This window comes from Acomys minous (genome assembly GCF_964271855.1).
Source record: "Acomys minous genome assembly, chromosome: 13".
Taxonomy (NCBI): Eukaryota; Metazoa; Chordata; class Mammalia; order Rodentia; family Muridae; genus Acomys; species Acomys minous.
The window spans coordinates 108,492,661-108,518,278 of NC_140495.1; the positions used below are offsets into that span (position 1 = coordinate 108,492,661).

Below are 25,618 nucleotides of genomic sequence, written 5' to 3' on the forward strand. Positions count from 1 at the left end.
CTGAGGTTGTTAGCCCTCTCCTGCTCCAAAACAGTTGTCTGGTGCCCACTGCAGCAGGGCAGATCCCAGGGCTGGAAAGCTCCTAGGCCAGGTGACGTGCAGGTTTGTAGAGTGTCCCCATAGCTCAGAAACAAGCCTGCTACAGGATTGTACTAAATGCCCATTTCATCAGAAAACAGCTGCAAAATGGAGCCCCAGGCCTGGGAGGATGACCCTAATGAGTCTGGATCCCCAGCACTCAAAAGCCTAGGCGAAGTAACAGGCAACTGTAATCCCAGCATTGGCGAGGTAGAGACGGCAGGCAGTCATTCTAACCTGGTCCGCATAGCAAGTTACGGGCCAGTCAGAGCCGTATAGTCAGGCCCTGTATAAAGAATAAATATTTGAATGAATGAATGAATGAAAGAGATTGAGAAAAACACCAGACCATGGTCTTCCGGTGCATATATGTACATGCATCCACTCACACATGGACAAACAACACAAAAGGCCACACTAACTCCTACCTCCCACTGCTTCGTGGTTTTGCCAGTAGAGTGGGATGGGAGGGTGGGTGACCCGACACAGGGCCTGGGTTAGGAAGGCGCATGGCCTTTGTTGTCTGTAACCCTCCAGTACCCGCTTACTCGGCATCGGACCTTCTGAGTGGCCTGCGGACGAGGGCAGTGGTCAGTGAGCAGCTGAGAGCCCAGGTCTGACAGGCTGTGACAACCCTGGGGCAGCTTTGCTGAGACGCACAACTTGCAGAGATCAGGTCAGTGTTGTGCTAAGACCCTGCTTTCTGGGACGATGTCCCCAGCGGTGAGCAGCCAGCAAGGACTGCAGAGAGCACTGGGGGTTTCTTTCCAGGCCGACATTTCATCCAGAAATGACTAGTTGTTGTTTCTGACACAGAGTCAGTGTGTATACCTCCCTCGCCGGCTAGCCTCGAGATCTTCAGCCTCAACAGCTGGGAAGCTTCACCACATCTGGTTTTTGTTGTTTAGAGGGGATTTTATTTGCTTTTGAGACAGGGCCTCACGTAGTTTAGGATGTCTTAATACTTGCTATGTAGTCAAAGGTGGCCTTAAGCTAATTGCCTCTAGCAAATGCTGGGCTTATAAGTCCGTACCACCCTGCTGGGTAGGAGCGTTTGTTTCCTGACACCCAAGGACAAAAATGCAGCGAGGTCAAGCAAGGCTTGTCAGTTGTGTTGACCTTTACCTGAGAGGACAGCCCCACAGGTAGTTCCTTAAGTGGGGGAAGCCCAGATCCTGTTTCTTGGGATCATTCACTGAAGGTAGTAACAGGCAGTCGTGTCGCCGTTTGCTACAGTGAACGGTCACCTATGTCACCTAACCTGGGGCCAGCAGAAAATCACCCATCTGATATGTCAAATCCCAAGTTTCTCACAAAAATGCTTTCTATTCCTGTAAATTTTTACTTTCATGTAAATGGCAAATTTCTGAAGCTAGGAGCCAGCTCCAGCTGGGACACTGTAGGAAATGTGAGTTTTGGTTCTTATGAGGTCAAATTGGACTTGGGAACTTCTTGGTCCTGTGTTTGGTCTCCATTCCTTGCCCATCTCAGAGAAGCAATATGAAAACAAGGAAGAAGCAGAGAGGCCCCACTGACCACCCTCAGCTCCAGTTTCCCACTTAGCCAGAGCCATAAGCTTGGGCCCCTGGGCATGGACTCAGAAGCCTAATGTACCGCAGAGAGGCCGCCAAAGAGTAAAGTGGCTGGTGGGGTCACTATCTAGGAAGGAAAGTGGGGCCCCTGGGTGAGTCCCCTCGTGCCACTCAGCCCCTGGAAGTCTTCCGTGGCGGCTGTGTGCTGCAGATGGCTGTCTGTGGGCAGCTCAGGAGACTGGGGCTTTCTGCCCTGTGCTGAGACTGTGCCCCAGGCCTGGAGGAGCTGGAACAGGAAGCTGGAGGCAACATTTTCATCTCCGAAGGATCCAAGTCCCAAGTCCTCACCAGGGAAACAGTGGCCTGAAAAATGAAAAGACAAAGAATGCTAGATTATAAAACTGCATTTTAAAACGCAGGGCTCAACAAGATGTCTCTGTGGGTAAAAGTGCTTGCTGCCAAACCTGGAAACCCAAGTTCAATACCCAGGACCCACATAGTGGAAGGAGAGAACCAACCAATCTCATAAATTGCCCTCTGACACACAGACACACCACGAACTAGATGTAAATTTACTTGTATAATTTTTTGTTTGTTTGTCAAGGCAGGGTATCTCTGGGTAGCCCTGGCTGGCCTAGAACTCAAGAGATCCACCTGCCTCTGCTTCCTGAGTGCGTGCTGGGGTTAAAGGCGTGTTCCACTGCCGCCCAGTGAATTTCTGACTCGTCAGCACCACAGTGAGCACAGGATATGGGGGAGCAAGTGCAGTGCCTTTGACACAGTGATTCCACCGAGGAAGAGCAGAAGTTACAACAGTCCCCTGAGTGTCTGCGGCCACCCAGGGTCAATTCAGGAGCAGCACACGGCTGCTGGCGTGAGGTCAGCGGCAGGCGCTGGAGAAACGTGGGAAGAATGCTTAGACACTCTGCTATGCTTTTCATAATGAGATTCCTGTGCCAGGAAGTTGTTTAGAAAAGCTGTGTGTTTCCCTCCTGCTACCCCAGTGACCAAAACCACTGAGGTATGGGACTGCTCTAAACGGAGCAAGGGGCCCTGCTAACCACCACCACCACCACCACTGTCCTCACCACCAGCCTCACCCACCAACAGAGCAGAGGACTGGGAGGCGCGCTCTCAATAAGAATGTTTAAAGGAACATAATTCATGTGCACACAGACCGCCTTGATCTTAGTAAGTGGCGGTTATTCCAGATGACCCTGGGGAAAGGGGTTGGTACTTTTTGTTTGTTTGTTTCGCTTCTAAATCACTTTGGAATCTAAAAAGCAATAAGAAAGTCAGTACAAGGCTGGTGTGGTAGCCACACCTTTAATCCTAGAACTGGGGGGAGGCAGAAGCAAGTGGATCTCTGTGAGTTTGAGGCCAACATCGCCTACACAGTGAATTCCAGGATGGCCAGTGCTACAAACAGAGACTCTGTCTCCAAAACAAAACACATCAAGACACCATGCTTCTTCTGGAATCACATTGACGCTGGATGATCATTCTTCAGCTGTGCAGGAGCAAAGAGGTACAGCTGATACTTGGAATGCCAAACCTATTTCTTTCTTTCTTTCTTTCTTTCTTTCTTTCTTTCTTGTTTGGTTTTTGTTTTTAGAAACAGGGTTTCTCTGTGTATCCCTGGATGTCATGGAGCTCACTCTGTAGACCAGGCTAGCCTCAAGCTCACAGAGATCCACCTGGCTCTGCCTCCCAAGTGCTGGAATTAAAGATGTGCATCACCACCACCCAGAAGTCCTACTATTTCCATTAGATTAGCTTTATTGAATATTGCTTTTTTTCTCTGTGGCTCATTTCCTATTATATGAGGATTTCTAGAATGTTTCTTACAAATCACTTGAAATTCTTTTTTAAAATAAGAGCCTGAGACATGATAATGCCTTCCAAATACACCCTATTCTGCGTGCCAGGCTACTCCAGTTTAGACAGTAAGTCTCGGGTATTTTACATCCCAAGACCTGAGTTTGCTCTCGCCTGCCCTGTGGATGTCATGGATCCCAGACAGCTTGGTCCTCTGAGGCTGCCCACCTCCCCCCCCCCCAGCCTCAGGCAGCCCCTGCAGACTCACCTGCCAGAAGAGTCGCTCACCAACCCTCGGTTGCTTCAGACTTCCTCTGGAGAAAGAGAACAGTGTTCACATCAGAGCATCTTTGCAGGTGATCCCTGCGTGCACCTGCTCATCAGAAATAACATTTCTCTGGCTGTTCTGGAACTCTCTGTAGACTTCAAACTCAGAGATCCGCCTGCCTCTGCCTCCCCAGTGCTAGGATTAAAGGCGTGCGCCACCGCTGCCCCACTCAGACTCCTCTTTCTAAAGACCCCCTTGTAGACTTTCCAAAAGACAGTTGCATTTTGGCTGGTAATTCTGAACTAGGAGACTGCAAACAGTGAAGAGCATGCTGCACATCAGAAGGCCTCCTGAAGGGCAGGTTTGCCTGGCTGCCGCTTCACCCTCCCGGGCATCTGGACTTCTCCAGAGAAGACTGTGTCTGAGAAGAGTGCTGCTGGGGCCGAGCGTGGTGGCGCACACCTTTAATCCCAGCACTCAGGAGGCAGAGGCAGGTGCATCACTATGAGTTCGAGACCAGCCTGGTCTACAAAGCGAGTCTAGGACAGCCAAGGCTACACAGAGAGACCCTGTCTTGAAAAAATAAAACAAAAAAAGCGCTACAGGGCCCCCAAGAGTGGTGAAAACCCTACAAGCAGACATCACCCCAGCCTTGCATGGGGAAGGCACTCTGTAAATAGCAGACTTTTTTTCTTTCCCTAAATGGGGTCATTGGGGGCACCCAGCAGCTACAAGAGCCCCTGTGGGAGGGAAAGTTCTCCATCCAGCTCTGGCAATGGCCCCATTACCAGTCACAGAGACAGGTGGGCTCCAGGCTCAGCCAGAGAGGGTTTGGCCTCTGGGCTTCCAGTTCCTCCTAGGCAGAGTGTTCTTGGTCCTAGGCCCAGCAGGGAGCAATGGGCTGCCCACGGCCTCTAGTCCAGGTCCAAGGTCTGACAGGATAGAACTATCTCAGGAGGCTGGGGAGAACCCCACAGTGGTGCCTCGGGTGTGGTGGGGGCTGCCTGCTAGGAACAGCGTTTGGGAATCCCTCAGCTCTGCCTAGATTGACACTGGCACGGAAAAGCCCCTCAGGACAGTTGGAAGGCAGGACCAAATGCAGACAGGCTAAGATCCCAGGCAGCAGGAAGCCAACATGAAGCAGTCGGGAGGTTTCCCAGGGATCCATGTGCCCCAGCCTCACGCCAGGAGCTGTCCATTCAGCACCATGCTTCACTTTCTTACCCACCATCCTCTCCGTCTGCCACCCACCCCCCATGACTTAACCCAGCCTTAGTGCCTCCTGGGGGGCCCCATCCAGCTCCCCCAGTCATATTAGGGCTGCTTCCTTGTCAGCTTTCAACACTCCACTCCACTGCCCCACCCACTTCTCCACCCACAGCCCCAAGCAAGGATAACCCTATGGAGGAAGACAGGTACCTTTCCCGTCTGCTGTGTAGTCATCAGGGAGGAGCTTGTCCTGCCGGTAGCCCAACACAAAAGCCAAGAAGGAGAGGATGAGGGCATCTCCAATACTGAGGATGGCCAGCATGAAGGCCCAGCGGATGGTGCAGTGGCCCAGGGTGTATTTGCCCGTCTGCTCACCACACATACGCCTCACCTCACTGGAGTCCCAACCATCTGGGTAGACCAGGCATCCAATCATTAGGCCTGTAGCTAAGGAGACAAGAGGGTACCAGTGATGTCAGGCTGTGCATGCATACCTCCCCCCTCCCCCCTGTACTGCCTCCTTCCCTCCTTGAACTGCTTTCATCGCTTCCCTGGTCTCTGGGTTAGCCTTAGGAAACAGGAGGGGCAGCTCCCTCTGTCCAGGTGAAATACAAGAGGAGAAGCTGAAAAGCTGAAGTTGGCAGCTGGAGCGCTGGGAGCCAGCAGCAGCTGGGGTAGATGCAGAGACCGGTCTCAGCCAGGGGGGCCCTGCCTCACACCAAGTGGCCCTCCTGTCCTCCTCCCAGGCTCAACCTGGACTCAGCAAAGTGCTGCCTACTCTGGCTCCAGAGCCTTCCAGCATCTGATGCCACCCAGGATGCATCTCTTCTGAGAGACACTGGCTCATCTGCATCTCTGAAATGAGGCAGGTGGGGTTTGAGCAGCAGAACCTTTCACTTCCACAGCACACCTTACAACTCTGGTCCTTCGAACTAATGAACACAAGGGCAGCCCTATCCCCAGCATCTCACTTGCCTCAAGAATGTTTCACGCAGGGCGGTGGTGGCACACGCCTTTAATCCCAGCACTTGGGAGGCAGCAGCAGGCGGACCACTGTGAGTTCAAGGCCAGCCTGGTCTATACAATTAGTCCTAGGACAGCCAGGGCGGTTACACAGAGAAACCTTGTCTCAAAAAACCAAGAGAGAGAATGTTCATGCTCACTTCCCCTGCAATGATAGTGAAAACTAAGACCAGTGAAAGCGGAGCCCTCAGAGATGCCCGAGAGCTTATAGCACAAAAGAGACCAAGCGGGCTGTGCTTCAGGCCACTGCGCTTGTAGCTGCCTCTTTCTCAGCAGGCGGACCTAGGTCCCACGCTTGCCAACCACTTAGAAGATGCCTTTGATACATTGTAGCAGACCATCCTCCCAGACCCCCCCAAGGGATGTGGCACTCTACAGATCCTGTGCGCTGTTTGTTGACATTGTAACCCTTAGAGTGAAGGTGAAGCTTTGGGAAGTAATTAGCTCATGAGATGACGTCCTCATACATGGGATTAGCGCCCTTCTTAAAGGGACCCCAGAGATGCTGGGTGTGGTGGTGCACGCCTTTAATCCCAGCACTCAGGAGGCAGAGGCAGGTGGATCGCTATGAGTTCCAGGCCAGTCTGGTCTACAGAGCTAGTCCAGGACAGCCAGGGCTACACAGAGAAACCCTGTCTCAACCCCACCCCCAAAACCCTCCAACTTTTGCAGGGACATCAATTCTGTTCTTCCATTATTCACTCTGGCTTTGTGGAAAATGTTGACCTAACAGATGCATCCCCCAGTTCCCAGCTATCGGGCACAGCTCTTCAGCACTCCCCTCCCCAACACAGAGTGGAACATAACGCCGCCTTTGTCCTCGCTGCTCCACATAAATGCTTCATGGGATGGCGCTCAGCCACCTCTGCTATCAGGTATCCCAGCTCTGTGACCCAGATAGTGTCTGGCTCAAATGGCCCAGTGATCCTCCACCCAGGCCTCCTCCTGCCATCTGCGCGGCGGACACACCTGTTGAAAGATGCTGGATGAGGACAGGCAGCCCTGAGAAAGCATGGTGTTGTCTCTCCACGTCCTGCAGCCCGGAGGTGGAAGACCAGCTGGCAAGCACGTCCACCGCACTATGCTTTGGGCTAGATCCTCACTGTCCTTTCCTGTTATGACTACCATGGGCTGTTGTCCCTATTGTCCAGCAGGGCTCGGAAATGGGGGGACTGGGTCCACCTTCACTTGCTAAGTGCTCAGCAACAAGACTGAACCAAGACTTTGTAAATGTAGGACCACTCACTACTGGCTTCAGATGAGGCTTCACCAGAGAAAGAAGTGCTTATAATGAAGTGTAAATCATGCATACAAGATATGGGTCTCAATAAAAAGGTCTTAGAATGCATCTAATTTGGGGGGGGGACTCTTAATTCTTCCAGGATCTGGTCTGCTCTAGCCTTGGCCAACTCTAACCCCCCCCCCCGTCAGTCTAATTCCTCATCTCCAACTGGGGTCCTCCCCGCCCCCCCCCCCGTGGCAGCTCTGCCTGCTTGAGATCAGACTCCTGTTTCACTGCCCATCCTCTGAGCCCCACAACTTCAACCAAAGACAGCCAGACATAGGCCAGGTGGTGGCACACACACCTTTAATCCCAGCACTCAGGAGGCAGAGGCAGGCAGATCTCTGTGAGTTTGAGGCCAGCCTGGTCTACAAAGCGAGTCCAGGAGAGCTAAGGCTACACAGAGAAACCCTGTCTCGAAAAACAAAGCAAAAAGCAAAAATAAAAAAAATTAAAAAATAAAACAAACATGGCCAGTTTGACTCCAGTCTCCAGTCCCACCACTGCTGAGAGACGTCTGTTCATGGCCAGGGACTAAGAGACCAAAGGCTACTGAAGCGTGTTAGGCCATCTCTTCCTGAGCTCCAATGGAGACCAAGATCATCTGGCCCAAGGACCAAGAGGGTCACCTGAGCCTGGAGCAGGAAAGCAGGCAGGAGATGCCTTGCCTCAGGACCCTACAAGAAGCTGCCTACCTGACGCGGTGTTAAAAGGCCCTAGGCAGCTTGGGCACCACCACACCACAGAACAGTGGCCTGCTTACTGACGCAATACAGAGTCCGCATCCAGGGACAAATATTCTCACTGCACAGTAAAAGAGGGGAGAGGTCACAGCCAGCATAACAGCACTCCAAAATCCTGGAGGTAGGAAGGAGGTGAGGAGTCAGGGCAGAGGTCTGGGAGCCAGCAACACCATGGTCCTGGGGTTGGATCCTGGGCCCCATGGCAACAGCCTTACTCCTCCCTCTGGGAGCAGCACACCTGAGGTGTGGTGGTCTGCATGTTGGTACGCCAGACTGCTGCTACCAGGAGCTATGTGCCCCTCCTGGGTCACTTCCCTCTGGCTCAGTAGCTTCACAGCAGAGTGGACCCAACAGTTTGATGTCCATTCTGCCTCGGCATATCCCCCCACACACTTTTTTTCTTTTAGGTTTTGTGTGTGTGTGTGTGTGTGTGTGTGTGTGTGTGTATGTGTGTGTGTGTGTGTGTGTGTGTGTGACATGCACTCATGGGCACATGCCACAGCATGTGGAGGTCAGAGGACAACCAGAAGGAGTTTGTCGTTTACATCGTGTGGGTCCAGGAGGTTGAACTCGGGGAGTCAGACTTGGTGGGCAAGCACCCTTGCCAGCTGAGCTGTCTTGTAGTCTCTGCCTCATCCTTTTCTAGCCTCTCAGATTTTACTCCTGAAGACAAAGCCTCACACTTTAGCCCAGGCTGGCCTGGAACTCACAGCAGTCCTCCCAGGTGCTGGGATCACAGGTGTGAGCCATGCCCGGCTCTAGAATCTTCTATGGAACACCAAGTCCTAGGCCCAAAGACTCCACAGGAATAGGAAGCCACAGCTGTGCGCTGCTGTCTGCCTCCCCCTGCGCCCCCCACCCTCCCACCAACCCTGCTCACCCGCAGCCAGCTGCATCCAGGCGCAAATCTTGTAGACTGTGGCTGTGTTACAGACAAAGAACAGGCTGAAACAGATGATGGAGCCGATAATGAGAAACATAGCCAAGGCCACGAAGAACATGGCGGTCTTGAACGCTCTGGAGGGGATAGAGGAGAAATCCAGAGGGCCGCCCTTGCAGATGAGTTCCGACGACAGCACGTTGCCCACGCAGTAGGAGAACAGGCCAAAATAGCCAGCCTGCGGCGTGCTCACGCTGTCGCCTATCCAGTACGGCTGGATGAAGAGGGCCATGACCAGCACCGAAAAGCAGATGGTGAGTGTGCCCCACATCACCCCCACGGCGCGGGAGTTGCGCACATAATTGGTGTGGTAGATCTTGGCGGCCTCCTGGGCTGGTAGCAACTTCACCATGGCGAAGGCCACAAGGCTAGGAGCCGGGGGTGGGCACTGGCTGGTTGCCGGGTCTCCAGCTCTAAGGAGCAGGGCCTGGCCGTGGGTCAGTCCTCAGCCTGGTGTGAGGAGCAGCCTGCTGAGGTCAGGGCGCAGAGTGAGCAATACCCCGGGTAGCTGGGAGGGCAGCAGGCCAAGGTCAGCCTTGGCTTGGCAGGAGACGCTTCACAGGAGCCTACGTCCGCCCACACCAGGAGGGTCTCAGGTCTGCCGCCGCCTCCTCTAGGTCAGCCAGGGTCTGGGCCTGTGCCGCAGCCTTGCCCGCCCCTCCCTCCCGCGGCCGGTCGCAGGCCCCGCCCGGCTGGCTCAGCGAGCAAGCGTTTCAGCACCGCGGCCAGCGCCAGGGCTTGGGGGCGGGGCCTCATCGGGGCGGGGCCAGCGGCCCAGCGGAGCCGGGAGGGGCCGGTCCAGGAGGGGTAGGGAGCTTGTGAGCCCGCACGGCCTCATTCTCCGAGAGGGTGGGGCCGCAGCTGTCACATTTCTCCTGCTGAATCCAGCTGCAAAACCTCTTCCCAGCCTCTACATCCCTGGCTCCCTAGCCACCCTTGGGGACCTCCACCTCCCAGCAGCAGCGGCTGCACCACCACCACTGCCCCTTCGCTCTGAGGGTTGCAGGTTTTGGCTTTGGTTCGGCTCAGATTTCCAGTCAAAAGACTGCCAAGACCAAGGTGGAGGCTAGAGATGGTCCTGCCTTAAGCTGGTGCGAGTAAAGAACAGCAAAAAGCTTTCTCTCCATCCGTCACAAACCGCAAAAGAACTTGGTGTCCAACACACGGCCTTTCTAGTTTCTGGTTTTGCTGCAGTTTTTTTTTTTTTGGTTTTTCGAGACAGGGTTTCTCTGTGTAGCCTTGGCTGTCCTGGACTCGATTTGTAGATCAGACTAGCCTCGAACTCACAGTGATCCGCCTGCCTCTGCCTCCCAAGTGCTGGGATTTGAAGGCGTGAGCCACCACCGCCCGGCCAGATTCCTTTTTTTTAAAAAATTGTTTTTTCGCTGGGCTTGGTGGAGGACACCTTTAATCCCAGCACTCAGAAGGCAGAGGCAGGTGAATCTCTGTGAGTTCAGGCCAGCCTGGTCTGCAAAGAGAGTTCCAGAACAGTCAGGGTTCTGTGTAACAGAGAAACCCTGTCTCAAAAAAACAAAACAAAAAAAGTTTTGCCCTGTTGAGTATGCTAGCTCACACCTGTAACCCTGGCACTAAGAGAGTGGAGGCAGGAGGATCAAGAGTTCAAAGAGAGAGGTTTGCCATGCAAGCGTAGGGGCCTAAGTTCAAATCCCCAGACCCCGTGTAAAACAAGATGGAAGGTAGAGAACGGGGATTCTTCAGGAGTTTGCCACGGAAATTATAGACATATTTAAAAACTGCACTTTGAGCCGGGCATGGTGGCTCACACTTTTAATCCCAGCACTCAGGAGGCAGAGGCAGACGGATCGCTGTGAGTTCGAGGCCAGCCTGGTCTACAAAGCGAGTCTAGGACAGGCCAAGGCTACACAGAGAGACCCATGAAGAGGAGATAAACCTATTTTTGTTATGATTTCAAGTGTGGGATGGGGAACAGACTTGTGAGAGAACAGGTGATATTTATCCACCTAGAAGTCGAACCACTCCGTGAGGGAGCTTGATTGTTGCCAGCTGAAAAACATCCTTGAACAGACTCCGGGAGGAGATAGATATATATTATATATGAGCACAAAACAGGAGGCGAGGCTTTTTGGGTCTTGGTATTGCTTGGCTGTTCTTCACTCCACTTGGAGACGCTCCCGGTGAGAACCAGCGAGGCTTGGGGGCTCCGGGCCTTGGGTGCTGCTCCGGGTTCCAGCTGCTGTTCCAGGTTCCAGCAGCAACTTTAGTGGAGTTGCTGGTCTGCTGAAATCCTGCTGACCACGCCAGGGGAATTGTTCCTAGGAACTGATACCCAGAAGGTTTCATTTTTGTTTTCTTTAATCTTCTTTTCCTCTTGTTGGGTTGTAAGGGAGGTAAGCTAGTTTGATAAGTTCATAATAAAGTATAATTGTTAAGGAAATTGAGCTTACAACCCTGTCTCGAAAAAACAAAAAACAAAAACAAAAATACTTCACTTTGAAGCTGGGCTTTAATGGCATAATAGCACTCACCTTTGCTCTCAGCACCCTGGACTCTGGATGCAGAGGCAGGCTGGTCTCTGTGAGTTCCAGTCCAGCCTGGTCTACAGAGTGAGTTCTAAGACAGCAAGTGAGACCCTATTTTAAAACAAAACAAAACAATCTGACCAACTGTTGGGGTTTGAAAATCCAAAACAGCACAAGCAATCACAAGAGTCCAGCAAAACAAGTTCTTTATTGAATTAAGCAGCAAAAACTGACCAGTCAGGGACAACAGCACAGGCTGGAGAGCTGACCGTGTCTTCGAGAGTTCATCTAAAAGTTTATTGTATTCAGGCCGCTACTGGTTGACCAGGGTCGCAGAACAGACTTGGGAGCCGAACTGCCACCCCAAGCCAAGATGCTACAAAGATTTTAAAGCCCCCAAACCCACAAATATCTGTACCAAGTTACAGTTACATTTCCTACCATTCGGGACTCAGGAATGGGGGGCTTCCTTAGGAACATGTCTGTAGGCTTCCACCTTTCCCAAACCTGCTTTGTCTGGGGCTCTTTAATGCTTCCATCTCCCTTCCTACCCACCTGCCCTAGACAGGAGGGAAGAGAGGTTAACGGGAACGGGAGAGGTAGATCTTGGTTAGACTCAATTCCCTGGAGCGATTCCACTGGTGCAGTCGGCAGGATTCCAGCAGACCCCTTAAACGGCAAACCAGCAGTTTAGTAAAGGCGACTGCAACTGCAGCAGCAGCCGCAAGGGACCTTGAAGTGTTCTCTGGAGCAGTTCTCTCTAGGAGCATCTGGCAGTGCAGTGATGAGCAGCCAAATAATAGGAAACGATGCCAAGACACAAATGCCAAGCCTGTTGTTTTGGGGCCCATATATGTATATGTGTGCACGCACATATGTATGTATGTGTACACACACATATGCAATGTGTATATATGTATACATATGTATATATACACATGTATATATGTAAACATTCTGTACTAGGAGTATATCAATTTGCGAAGATCATGCCCCCATAAGAGGCAGTTCCCCTTCTAGTGGACAAACACCACGTGTCCTCTCACAAGTCTGCTTCACATCCCACACTTGGGATAAAAACAAAAACCTGGGGCCAGGCGTGGTGGCGCACGCCTTTAATCCCAGCACTCGGGAGGCAGAGGCAGGCGGATCGCTGTGAGTTCAAGGCCAGCCTGGTCTACAAAGTGAGTCCAGGACAGCCAAGGCTACACAGAGAAACCCTGTCTCGAAAAACCAAAAGACAAACAAAAAAGCCTGTTTCCCTTCACCACACACGTCTTTGTGGTACACTTATTATCCTGTTTCCATTGGTTGGATTACTGGACTGTGTGGCGGCAACTTGCCTAGAATTCATGTCTCAACTTACCCACCAGAATTTCAGTTCACACATACATGTCCTCAGTTACCCAGGAAGGTGTTGGGAAGTTGAACTTTATTTGACCCTTATTCAAAATGGCTTTAGTTTGGTTCCTTCTTATGCAACCAACCAATCAACAACAACAGAAAAAAAGAAAGAAAAGGAAAAAAGAAACGAAAACAACAATTGGACTTTAACTAGGGCACGGCTACTCGCATCTGTAATCATAGCAAAGACCGGAGGAATACTCCATGTTCAAGGCTGGCCTAGGCTGCCATGAGGCCTCACTAAAGTATGAAGTTTTGTTTGGTTTTGGGGTTTTGGGGTTTTCCCCTGAGAAAGGGTTTCTCTGTGTCATGGCTCTGGCTGTCCTGGACTCGCTTCGTAAGCCAGGAAACAAGAGCAAGTGTGCTGAGGAGGTATGGTGGCCACACGAGGACAGCGCTTCAGAGGGGCTGGGATTCCGCAAGCTCTAACTGTCCACTAACCCTAACCTGGGCATAGAGTCTCGTGGAGGGTCTTTACAGAAATATTTAATTTAAAAACTTTAAAAATATATACATACAATGTTTTTTTTTCTTTCTGTTTGTTTTTGAGACAGGGTTTCTTTACATAGCCCTGGCTGTCCTGGACTTATTCTGTAGGACCAGGTTTGTCTCAAACTCGGACGTTCACCTGCCTCTGCCTCCCATCATACAATGTTTTTAAAATATTATCTTATTTTTGTTTAGTGTGTGTGAGTGTTTCGCCTGCATATATGTCTGTGCACTCCAGAGCCAGAATTACAGATGGTTGTTGTGAGCAGCCACGCAGGTGCTGAGAACGGAACCAGAGTCCTCTGAAAGAGCAAGCCCAGGACAGCCAAGGCTACACAGAGAGACCCTGTCTCAAAACCCGACCCCACACCCCCAAAAAAAGCCAAATGGGGGATCTGCCGGGTAAAATAGTCAGGATTACAGAGCAGATGTAAGTGTAATAAATTAATCCTAACGACCTCCTGAAACAAAGACATGACTGCAAGATGGTCTCACCTTTGAAACAAAGGTGGGGCTGCAAGATAAATTATAAACAAAATGTGAAGACAAAGACATGGCTGCCGTTCCTGGAACAGGCAGTGCAGACCCAATTACAGTTAAGGTTACAGGTGGGGCATAGCTGCATCCGATCCCTGAGGAACAGACGTAATCATAAACAGGAACGAGCAAAGTTTATCTTACAAAATGACTTTTAAGCCAGGTGGTGGCGGCGCATTCCTTTAATCCTAACACTTGGGAGGCAGAGGCGGGTGGATCTCTGTGAGTTTGAGGACAGCCTGGTCTACAAAGTGAGTTCAGGACAGCTAGGGCTACACAGAGAGACCCTGTTGAGGGAGGGGGAAAAGATGGCTTTTAAGCCTAAAACAGAGGCAGGCTGGTTCACCATATCATTTATTTTTTATTCTATAATTTGTTTTGTTTTGTTTTGTTTTTGTTTTTTATTAATTTATTCATATTACATCTCAATGTTTTTGTTTTTTGAGACAGGATCTCTCTGTGTAGCCTTGGCTGTCCTAGACTCACTTTGTAGACCAGGCTGGCTTCGAACTCACAGCGATCCATCTGCCTCTGCCTCCCAAGTGCTGGGATTAAAGGCGTGCGCTACTTCATCCAACTTTATTCTATAATTTCCCACACGCCTGTAGAATGTACTTTGGTCATACCGCCCCCTCGTGTCCGTTATCCCTTCCCCTTCCCACTGAGCCTCTCCCTACTCTCGCATTTTTTTTCCTATTGGCCCCTCAGCATGGTACTAAGGTTGCTTGCATAAGCATGGCTGGGGAGCGTGATCAAGCCCAGCGTACCCACCAGCGCATATACCACTGAAAAATGCCCTCTCCTAGCAACCGGTAACTGCCACTAGATCTCCAGGGAGCGGCAGGGCCACACGAGCCCCACACTGTCCTCGATGGGAGGTCGAGGAGCCCAGCGGTGTGTAGGTCTTGTTCTGGTGGTCGCTTCCGCGGTGAGGGTGTGCAGAAGACGGCGTGGCGTCCCACAGCGCTTTTCCGGGCTCCTTCATTCTTCCTGTTCTTCTCAAAGAATCTTGCGGGAGGTCACATAGATGTCCCACGTAGGGCTATGCACTCAGTCTGCCCCCTGCAGAGGCTTCTCTGACCAAGGCTGATGGCAACATTTATCTGCGAGCGTAAAAGTAATATTTACACTGTTTGACATCGTGTCCATACAGCAAAACAGAAATACGGAGCCTGATTTTCATGTTGGGGACCCACATGGTGGAAGCAGGGAACTCGGGAAATTCCAGGTCAGCCTCATTACGGCGACGTCCAGAGTGGAAGTTAACGAGAACGAACCCAAGGCTCCAGTACAGCGGGGCAGGAGCACGCCCACGCAGGGTTCTGCTGACATTGCGACGGAGAGGGGCTGAGCCACGCACCCCAACCCGAGATAAGTAGGACCCCGCGGGGCGTGAGCGCATGGAAACCCACAGCCACCAGGGGGCGCGCCGCACTGGTCCGAGTTTGGTGTGTATAAAGTAACTTTTATTCTTTTGCGGTTCTTCCATTTGGATCGCTGGCAACTTAGCCTCCACGCTACAGAATGCTAAGGTGATCGTGACCAAGGCAGAGGCAGGGGACCTCGCACGGACAGCCTAGGCTGGAGAGACGCTCAGTTGCCTCGCGGGCATGCGTCCTAGAGCCTGGCTGTGGTCCTGCGGAGGGCACTGGCAAAGGCGAACTACAAAGCAGGGTGGGCATGGGATCATATGGGTGTTGACTAATCAGCCAAAGTGATGGAGGACCAGGGCAGGGACAGGCGAGGCATCAGTTAAGAGAACTGGTTGTTATTGCAGAGGACCCAGGTTCGATTTCCAAGCACCCACTGCTCACAACTTTCTGAAAACGTCAGTCTCATGAGATCTGACGCCCTCCATGGCCTCCAAGGCCCTCAGGCACCTACCCCTGTGGTTCACAGACACATTCAAGCCAAATATCCATACACATAATAATAACAAATGGCAATGATAATAATAGTAATTATTATTATTACAACAATAATAACGATACTGCCACTGCTGTCCACTCTGTTCCAGTCTTGGCAGGAGACTTAGAAAAGGGCTCTGCAGGCTGGGAGAAGAACTAAAAAGAGACTGGCAGCCTCCAATCCACTTTCCTCGTCTCATTTTTAAAAATTACATCTGTAATCAAAAGAATACATATCAAACAAATACCTTTAAAAGGTTGAGTGTTACAGGTTAAACAAACCGCAGGCACGGGGAGGGGTTAGGGACCATGGGGATGTCAGAGAGCAGGTGCAGGGAGGCGGGAGACCCGAATCAACAGCTGCCATTTCTGGCACGTCTATGTGTATGCATGTTTGAATGTGTGTGTGTGTGTGTGTGTGTGTGTGTGTGTGTGTGTGTGTGTGTGTAAGAGCACATGTGGAGGCCTGAAGCTGGCCTCAGGTGTCTTCTGTGACTGCTCTCTGTTTTGTGTATGTGTATCGAGGCAGTCTCTTGCCAATCGCTCCTACTCTAGCTAGTCAGTTTTACCCCAGGATCCCGTCTCTGCCTCCCTGGTGCTGCAGCAGACAGGCAGCTGCCGCACGTCCTGGGAGGGGCTCCGGGGAACTCCAGTCCTCACGTTAACGCAGCAGCGAGCACGTTGCCTCCTCAGCCCCTTCTTCTTTCATTGAGGCAGGGTTGCACACTAGCTCAGGTTGCCTTTGAACTTAGAACAATTTTTCTGCCTCAGCCTCTAGAATGCAAGTATTTCAGCTGTGAGGCACCACACCCAGCTTTTTATTTTGTTTTTGAAACGATTTTGCCTCATAGCTTGGGGCTGGCTTAGAACTCATAATCCTGCCTCCACCTCCTGAGTGTTTGCTGTTACAGACATACGCCACCATGACCAGCTGGCACGATGGTTCTTTGGGGGGGCGGGGCGAGCGCATACCTGCTGGTGCCTCTTGAAGGCAGATCCAGCCTCCTCACCTGTGCCTGACTCTGGCCACGCGTTCATTGTCCTCCTGGCTTTCCTCATGTGTATGCCTTGGTGCCACACCACCTCCAGTACAGTCCGCATGACAATGCTGTTCCGCAGACTTGAGGTGATGACCCCAGAAGGGAGAGTCTCCTGAAAAAGGCCATGATGCTCTTTCCCTTGGGGCGTTGATAGCAACTTCCTTCCTGGTATTCCTTCTTATTTGCTCTGTTATTCTTCTCACTCATAGTCAAGGCAACAGCAAGGTGACAGGGTCACGGTGCCATGAAGTGAACTGGACAAAGCACCAGCCTAGGAACCTCAGGATGAGACGCCTCCTCCAAATGCACCTAGTTTATTATTAGTCATCCTGAAAGTTCTTAAGAAGAATAAAACAATGGAGAACTTTTTCAATGAATTACAGCTAAAGGAGGCGGTTGAAAAATCCCTTCAATTAAATGAAGGGTCTTTACCAAAAGCAGAGGCCGTTCAAGGAAAAGGTAACTTGGACAAGAGTGAAAGTAAAGGCGGAATTTTAATTCCCACAATACAAAACTCCATATGGCATGGCATATGTATTGAAGGGCAGTCACTGGTATCCTCCTAAATATAGAGGACCCTATAGATTGGCTACTATACCTCGTCCACCTCTCCCCTATACAGGAGTGTGTGAGGGAGGGGATGCATGGGTAGTCATCAATGGGAAAAAGGTGTCAGACACTGACTAACAGCAAAAAGTTAATTTTACGGAGGACTGTCTCTGGCTCCTGGCTCAAGCTGAGAATGTAGTATCCGCCTGTGCCAAGTTAATGGCTTAGAAACAATGATGTTATTACTATGTCCTGTGTACTGTGTATTCTATACGCCTGGTTGCTTCACTGACCCCCTTGAATCTACTCCAAGGAAAATGTAACCACAAAACACTCCCTGTTTCAAAATGCGTAATAAAAACCTAGCCTGCTTGCCTGCAAACTACACTCAGATTCAAACTGCCTCTGTGTTTGTCTCTGTCTGTCACCGCTGAATCCTTGCCCACCAAGTCTTTGAGGACCCTCGTCCCAGGGACCCCCACACCCGAGTGGGGTGGTCCATGCCACCCTGGAGGTCAGAAGAGGTCATCAGATCCTTTGGAGCTGGAGGTAGGGATGGTTGTGAACCACCGTGTATGTGCTAGGAATTGAACTTGGGTCCTCTGCACTAGCCACAGGTGCTTTTTTTTTTTTTTTACTTTATTTAATTTTAGTTTATGTGCATTGGTGTGAGGGTGTCAGATCTTGGAGTTACAGACAGTTGTGAGCTGCCATGTAGGTGCTGGGAATTGAACCCAGGACCTTTGGAAGAGCAGGCAGTGCTCTGAACCACTGAGCCAACTCTCTAGTCCCGCCACAAGCGCTCTTAACTGCTGAGCCATCTCCCGATCCCCTCGGCTACCTTCCTCATCAGTCTATGCCCATCTGCCTAGAGACCACACCATCCACAGTGGGCTGGGCTCTTCTGCCTCAATTAACAATCAAGACAATGCCACCACGGAAACAGCCACAGGACAATCCGATGGAGGCAGTCTTCAATCGAAGTCCCCTCTTCCTAGGGATGTCCATTTGTCAAGCAAGGTTGACACATGCCACAGATCAGCCTGAAGGTGGCTATGGGGCAGATCCTGAAGAAGGCAAAGAGGTGACCGCCCATGAATGGTTCGAAGCCCGATGTGCCTCAGGCCCCTCAGGCAGGACTCCACCCCAGCCGCCATCCCAGGTGTAAGACAGAATCAGGAAGAATCTTGACTGCTTTTGACATAAGTCACTATGGTCTACAAGACTTAATTTTTGTTTTATTTTTGTGACAGGGTCCTAAAACTTGTCCTGTAGACCAGGCTGGCCTCAAACTCAGAGATTCTCCTGCCTCTGCCTCCCAAGCTCAATCTTTTGGGTTTTTTTTGTTGTTGTTGTTGTTGTTGTTGTTTTCAAGACAGGGTCTCTGTGTAGCCTTGGCTGTCCTGGACTCACTTTGTAGACTAGGCTGGCCTTGAACTCACATCAATCTGTCTGCCTCTGCCTCCCATATGCTGGGATTAAAGGCCTGTGCCACCATGCCCGGCACCCAGCTCAATCTTAAAACTCAATCTTCTTTTTGTTTTTTTGTTTTTTCCTAAGACAGGCTTTCTCTGTGTAGCCCTTGGCTATCCTGGACTCTCTTTGTAAACCAGGCTGGCCTTGAATTCACAGAGATCTGATTGCTTCTGCCTTCCCGAGTGCTGGGATTAAAGACGTGTGCCACCACTACCCAGCTTCTAATAATTTTTAGAATTGTTATTATCATATATAGTTTGTTACTTTAAGAAAAGGAGCCTTTTATTATACTAAAAGGGGGAAATGTAGGCATAATGTTATTGTGTAATTTAAATGCTGATTTTCTGTCTCAATGTTGTGTAAACACTGCTCCCCAATTATTCCCCTGTATGCCAATAAAGTAGCTCACAGGCATAGGGCTGGGCTTCCTGCCAGCCAGGGGAGGAGGAGGAGAGCAGGAAGAAGGGGATTCAGCCAGAGAATTCACTCACGGGGAGAGGTGCAAGGAAGATCAGGAGGAAGGAGCTGGAGCCGAGGAAACTACAAAGTGCAAGTAACCCCGGGGTGTTTGCTGGGAGGAAGACAGGATAGCACAGAGGGCTAAGAACAGACTTCAACTGCTCAGATTGTGTTGTGAAGCCTTGTTCTATAAAAGAGTCTCAATTATTTGTGTGATAGCCAGGTTAAGAAATAAGCTAAGGGGGCTGGAGAGATGGCTCAGAGGTTAAGAGCACCAGTCTGCTCTTCCAGAGGTCCTGAGTTCAATTTCCAGCAATCACATGGTGGCTCATAACCATCTATCGTGAGATCTGGTGCCCTCTTCTGGTGTGCAGGTGTACATGCAGGCAGAACACTGTATATGTAATAAATAAATCTTAAAAAAAAAAAAGAAGAAGAAGAAATAAGCTAAGATTCGAGGCCAGCCTGGTCTACAAAGCCAGTCCAGGACAGCCAACTTTACACAGAGAAACTGTGTCTCGAAACCACCCCCCCCCCCAAAAAAAAAGTTAAGCCTTGGCTTCCTGGACTCACTTGTAGACCAAGCTGGCCTCAAACTCACAAAGATCCACCTGTCTCTGCCTCCCAAGTGCTAGGATTAAAGGCCTATGCCACCACGCCCGGCTCTGTTCTTGTTTTGAGAATGATTTTGACACTCTAGAAGGCTCCTTTGTATGCCTTCTAGATTTTTCCCGGTAGGAGAGCCACTGTCCCAAATAATAGCACAACTAGTTTGCTTCGTTTCTTCTTGGCCAGGTCAACAAATCACACAGCTCATATACTTTTTTTTGTTTATTTTTGTTCTTAGAAGCACAGTCTCATGTAATCCCCGCTACCTTCAAACCCCTATGCAGAAAAGGAAAGCCTGTGTCCTCTGGCCTTCCCCTCCTGAGTGCTGGGACCCCCGGCCTGCACCACCACATCTGATCACCAGTGTTTGCTTTTTTTCTCACCAACATCGTGCAGCCTATGAGACTGACCCTATGACTGTGTGTGCTCTGTGTTAGTTTCAGAAGAAAACTCAGAGTAAAACTCTCCCTCGATCAAGGAAAGAGATTTGCTTTCTTTGTTTAGTTTTTTTCCGAGACAGGGTTTCTCTTTGTAGCCCTGGTTGTCCTGGGACTCTCTGTGGACCAGTCGTGCACCACCACACCCGGCGGGATTTAGTATTTTTAAAAGGCTTTAATTTGCCGGGCGTGGTGGCGCACGCCTTTGATCCAAGCACTGGGGAGGCAGAGGCAGGCAGATTGCTGTGAGTTCGAGGCCTGCCTGGTCTACAAAGCAAGTCCAGGACAGCCAAGACTACACAGAGAAGCCCTGTCTCGAAAAACAAACAAACAAACAAACAAACAAAAACAAAACAAAACAAAAAGGCTTTAATTTGTGTAAATCAAAAAACACAGGATTGTTGAAGCTTTCTTGGCACTGTTTCCCACCGTCACAACTGCGCCCGTGGGAAGGGGCCTCTGAGCAGCCGGAGCTGGACTGACGCCCTTCCGAGTTCTCTGGCGTGTCTGTGGCTGACTTGAGGAACGGGCCCTGATGGCCAACCCGCGACCCCCACCCCCCTCCCGTGTCACTCATCTCCCAGTGCCTGGGGGGCCCAAGGCAGCTGGCAGAGCCAGGGAAGAAGGGAAAAATGGGTCAGGGTTAAGCGGCTTCGAACATGAGCCCCTGAGCGGGAGACGACAGTGTCCCCTCTACGTTTGCTCCTCTGACCTGTCATCTCTCGTGCCTAGTTCCTCCAGCTTGTCACCCATGTTCTGGCCCCCAGGGAATGCTGGCTCCGGGAGCTTACAAAATTTAAATGACTCCCAAGGTCGTGGCATTCTTAAGCCAAGTTGGTCAAGATCAAAGCTGTGCCCAACCTGGGGCCCCGGGGCCTGCTTTCCACCTCCTGAGCTTGGGGGTGGTGGCAGCACCAAGCAGGCCTTGGGGGGAAAGCCTATCTGTTTGCACACCTGAGCACACTCAGGCAGCTGGACCCTTCCCAGCCTGCACCGCCAGGCTCGGAGAGCTCCTCATTCCTAGCCAGGAGCAGGGAGCACAGCTGCTCCTACCTGACCTTGGGGAGGGGGCAGGGTGACTGACAGCCTTAACTTTGGGGTGTTGGCATGGAGGATGGGCGGGCATTGCAGCTTCCATGCAGATGCTAAGTGAGCCACTGGAGAGGGTCCTGCAGAGCTGTACCTGCCTCCCTGGGATAGGGCTGAGGGCTGCACCTCAGAGAACAGGAACACCCTAGCCAGGGTTGATCTGGGGAATCTGCCAGGAGCGTGGAAGCACAGCACAGGGGTAGGGAGCTGAGACAACCCCCATCCCACTCCCCACCCCACCCCCTACCCTGCCCCCCACCGCCTAGACCTCACACCTGAGTCTATTGTCTTAACTATAATGTGATATCACACACACACACACACACACACACACACACACACACACACACCTCAGCCATCTTATCAGGACCCTCCCCCATCAGATGGGCCGCATCTGTGCCTCTGTTTGTGGCCGGTCCTACAGTGTGCAGAAGGCGGGTCACATGTTGATAGGCCCCTTTAAAGGCCCACCACCTCAGCGGGTTCCTGCCTTCTGCCACCTGAGCTGCCACCTGCACCAGCTGTACCAGTCACCATGGCAAAGGCCTTTGTCCTTCTGCTTGTGTCCCTCCTTGCCGTGGCCTACGCGGCTCCTGGACCCCGGGGTCTCATTCTCAACCTGGTAAGGACTCTCTGGGGAGCCTTCGGAGTCTTGGGCATTTGTAAGCATGGCTCCCGACCACTGGTGCCACCCAGCGAGGGTACTGCTCCCTGAGAGTGCTCTCTACAAAGCCTGAAGAGAACCCTAAGGCTTGTCAGGACCCCTGGATGGGGATGGACGGTCACATGGCTTAAAATTTGACAGTTGCTTTTTGTTTTTGTTTGGCTTCCCCCCCCCCGCCCCCCCAGACAGGGTTTCTCTGTATAACAGCCCTGGCTGTCCTGGACTCACTTGTAGACCAGGCTGGTCTCGAACTCACAGAGATCTGCCTGCCTCTCTCTGCCTCCCAAGCACTGGGATGAAAGGCGTGCGCCACCATGCCCGGCTTGACGGCTTTCTAAGAAAGATCCTGGCCTGTAACTTTCAATGATACCTTTCCATGAGGCAGGCACAGTTAGTTCTAAGTGCCTGGGGGTGTGCAGTCAGCCCTCACTGTACAGAAAAGAGCCAGATAGTGCACTTACCCAAGGCTTGATAGCTCAAAGGCAGAGAAGCTGGAACCGAAGCTTGTGCTGGGACCCATGCTGCCTTCCCACTACGCCTCAGCGAGACAAGCCCCTGCAAGGCAGCAGCCCCAGGGGCAGGCCTGGGAGGTGGGCTAGTCCAAGACAGCCCAGAAGTCTCTGTAGATGTCTGTTGGAGAGGGGTAGCATCTTCTGTCTGTCTGAGACAGGATCTCGTTGTGTAGCCGTGGTTGTCCCGGAACTCGCTTTGTAGACCAGGCTGGCCTTGAACTCACAGCCTGTCCAGTCGCGTATCTCCATGCCCAGCAAGTGTGGGGCGTTGTGTAGAGACGGCCACCACAGTCAGAGGCTCCTCAAAGCAGTCGGGGAAGCCAGGCACGGTGCCTGCCACTTCTCTGTCATCTCACCACTGGCGAGGAGGCTGAGGTAGAGGGTCACAGGTTGAGGCCAGCCTGGGCTACGTAATTTCAGGACTGTCTGAAAGGAAGAAAGGAAATGTGGGAGACCCTGCTTTGGGGAAGGGGGGGACACCTGTGCAAGGCACCAAAGTGCCAGTGGCTGGTCAGGGTCACCAGGGAGCAGCCAGCAGCAGTAAGACCTATAGGCCTGGCCTCCTAGCCCACCTCCAACCTCCTGACCTGAGTGGGGCACAGTCGGGGTACATGAGTGGTCCCCAGACCCAGGGGTGACCCCTCACACTCACCTCACCGAGGGAGGTGCTGATTGCAGCTGTGCTGAGGTGGGGGGTAAGCTCGGGAGAAGGGGAGTCGGGGGAGGGAAGGGTTGAGGCTGACAGGTTGTCCCCGCAGCTCGACGGCGAGATCTGCCTGAACAGTTTGCAGTGTAGTAGCGGGTGCTGCCAACACGACACCATCCTGGGCATTGCCCGCTGCACACACAAGGCCATGGAGAACAGCGAGTGCTCCCCAAAGGTGCGTGTGCCCTGCAGGCTTGGGGGGGGGGATGCGTGGTGGCTCCACCTGGGCGTGGGATGTTGAAGGAGTGAGAGAGAGGTTTACAGGCGTAGCCCACCCCGTCATCCCACGTGACTCTCACAACTAGCCCCTGGGTGCGGGTGTGTGGGGGGGTCTGCTCCCATTCCACAGGTGGGTAAGTAGAGGCTTCTCTGAGCCTTCAAGTTAGTGAGAGTGTTGGAGGGGGTTGGAGTCCCCCCCGGCCCCCCCCACACACCCCGTGAGGAAGTCAGGAGCATTCTGGGAAGTACCTGGCAGCCAGTTCCCAGCCAGGTAGGGAGCAAAAGACTCTCTGCTTTCTGTGACTCGGTTGTCCTGTCTCTGCAGACTCTCTACGGGATTTACTACAGATGTCCCTGTGAGCGGGGCCTGACCTGCGAGGGGGACAGGAGCATCATCGGCGCCATCACCAACACCAACTACGGAGTCTGCCTTGACTCCCGGCGCTCCAAGCAGTGAGACCTTACAATAAGCTGGCCCTGGGGAGACCACCTCTCCCCCCCTCCTCCATCTGTCCCATCTGAGCCAGCCGCTGGCAATTAAAGCCGCTGGCAATTAAAGCCGTCCGTCCTGCAGCCTTGCCCGCCTCCGCCTGTACTTGCTGTGCTTGTGTGAAGTTTCATAAGCCCTGGTCTAGCAGGGCCAGGGTTCCACAGGGCAGAAGGAAGCAGGGAAGCTGGGGTCCAGAACAGCCGGGTGAATGTCAGGACTAGAGACAGCCTTATGAAGCAGGCCCCCACGCCTGTCCTCCTCTCTGAGCTCCGCCTTGTTTCCTCCCGCCCCCAGCAGGCAGGCAGGGGTGCAGGCGGCACAGGCCTGGGGGGCGGAGTCACTGGGGCCCTGTATCTGATCCTGACAGTTTCCCTGTTCGGGATCTGGCTCCCTCTCCTTTCTGGAATGATGTCAGCTAGCAGAGGCAGAGACAGGCAGACCCTGAGGCCAGCCTGGTCTACAAATAAGTTCTAGGACAGCCAGGGCTACAAAGTAAAATGTGCCTAAAAAGGAAAAAAAAAAAAAAAAAAAAAAAAAAAGAAGAAGAAGAAGAAAAAGAAAAGAGAAAAAGAAAAAAAAATATCCCTGTGTTCTCTTGGGAGCCATCAAATGTTAGCAGGGCGGCGAGGTCGTTCCTGGGAACACACTTGGTGGAAGGAAAAGAGCTACAAGTTGTTCCATGACTTTCACACCTGTGACATGGTGTATGAGGACACACACACACACACACGCACACACACGCACACACAAACACACAGGCAACACATACACACAGATGAATAAATGAATGAATGAATAAATGAATGTGATTAAATAAAAACCCCACAAGCTAATTAGGAAGCGGTAAGGCTCCAGGAGAAGCTAAGTGACCCCTGAGTTGAGCCGCTAGAGAGAAGAGTCACACATGCTGGTATCTCCTAGTCCAACACTCTGTAGTCCTGGGATCGGCAAAGCGTCTAGAAACCACGGTTTTCTGCCTTCAGACCACAGTCAGCTGCAGAGCCCCAAGTCATTACAGCTTCACTAAGTGGGGCGTCTGCGACTAGTCTCACCACCCCAGAAGTGGAGAGACAGGAAGAGCGGGCTTGTGTCTGCCGGGTTAGCAACCACTTCTTGCCGCATCACAGCCTTACGTCATATTCCGTTGCCTTCCTTCTCTTAGTCTTTGCTAAGAACCTCTAGTCCACTTTGGGGGTGAAACGACCTTTTCACAGGGTATCCTCAATACTAGATATTTATGTTACAGTTCATAACAGTTCACTCAAAGAAGGCAGCATAGGGCAGTTATGAAGTAGCAACAAAAATAATTATATGCTTGGGGGGTCATCACAATATGAGGAACTGTTTTTGTTTTTTCTAGACAGGGTTTCTCTTTGTAGCCTTGGCTGTCCTGGACTCACTTTGTAGACCAGGCTGGCCTCGAACTCACAGAGATCCTCCTGCTTCTGCCTCCCAAGTGCTGGGATTAAAGGCGTGCGCCACCATGCCAGGAGAGGAACTGTATTATTTTTGAGACAGAATCTCACTGTGTAGCTCTGGCTGGCCTAAAACTCACTATGTAGACTAGGCTGGTCTTGAACTCACAGAGATCCATGTGCCTTTGCCTCCCAAGTGCTGGGATTAAATGTACATAACGC

General features: G+C 51.8%; 2 protein-coding genes across 3 annotated transcripts; one reads left to right on the plus strand and one right to left on the minus strand.

The window, feature by feature from the left end:
- Positions 1-398: 398 nt before the first annotated feature.
- Positions 399-9,627, minus strand: LHFPL5 (LHFPL tetraspan subfamily member 5). Its single transcript, XM_084754166.1, has 4 exons — positions 8,834-9,627; positions 5,116-5,352; positions 3,697-3,742; positions 399-1,973 (listed from the first exon to the last, which is right to left on the minus strand). The coding sequence occupies exons 1-3, from the start codon at positions 9,243-9,245 to the stop codon at positions 3,732-3,734; spliced, it is 660 nt and encodes a 219-aa protein (XP_084610292.1). The 5' UTR covers positions 9,246-9,627; the 3' UTR covers positions 399-1,973; positions 3,697-3,731.
- On the plus strand, positions 9,077-24,004 carry CLPS (colipase). 2 transcript variants are annotated; one of them, XM_084754168.1, is made up of 4 exons: positions 9,077-9,147; positions 14,978-15,272; positions 23,325-23,447; positions 23,817-24,004. In XM_084754168.1, the coding sequence occupies exons 2-4, from the start codon at positions 15,225-15,227 to the stop codon at positions 23,946-23,948; spliced, it is 303 nt and encodes a 100-aa protein (XP_084610294.1). In that variant the 5' UTR covers positions 9,077-9,147; positions 14,978-15,224; the 3' UTR covers positions 23,949-24,004. The 2 variants fall into 2 exon arrangements, with proteins under 2 accessions (XP_084610294.1, XP_084610293.1); XM_084754167.1 differs by lacking the exons at positions 9,077-9,147; positions 14,978-15,272 and adding an exon at positions 21,819-22,012.
- Positions 24,005-25,618: the final 1,614 nt, after the last annotated feature.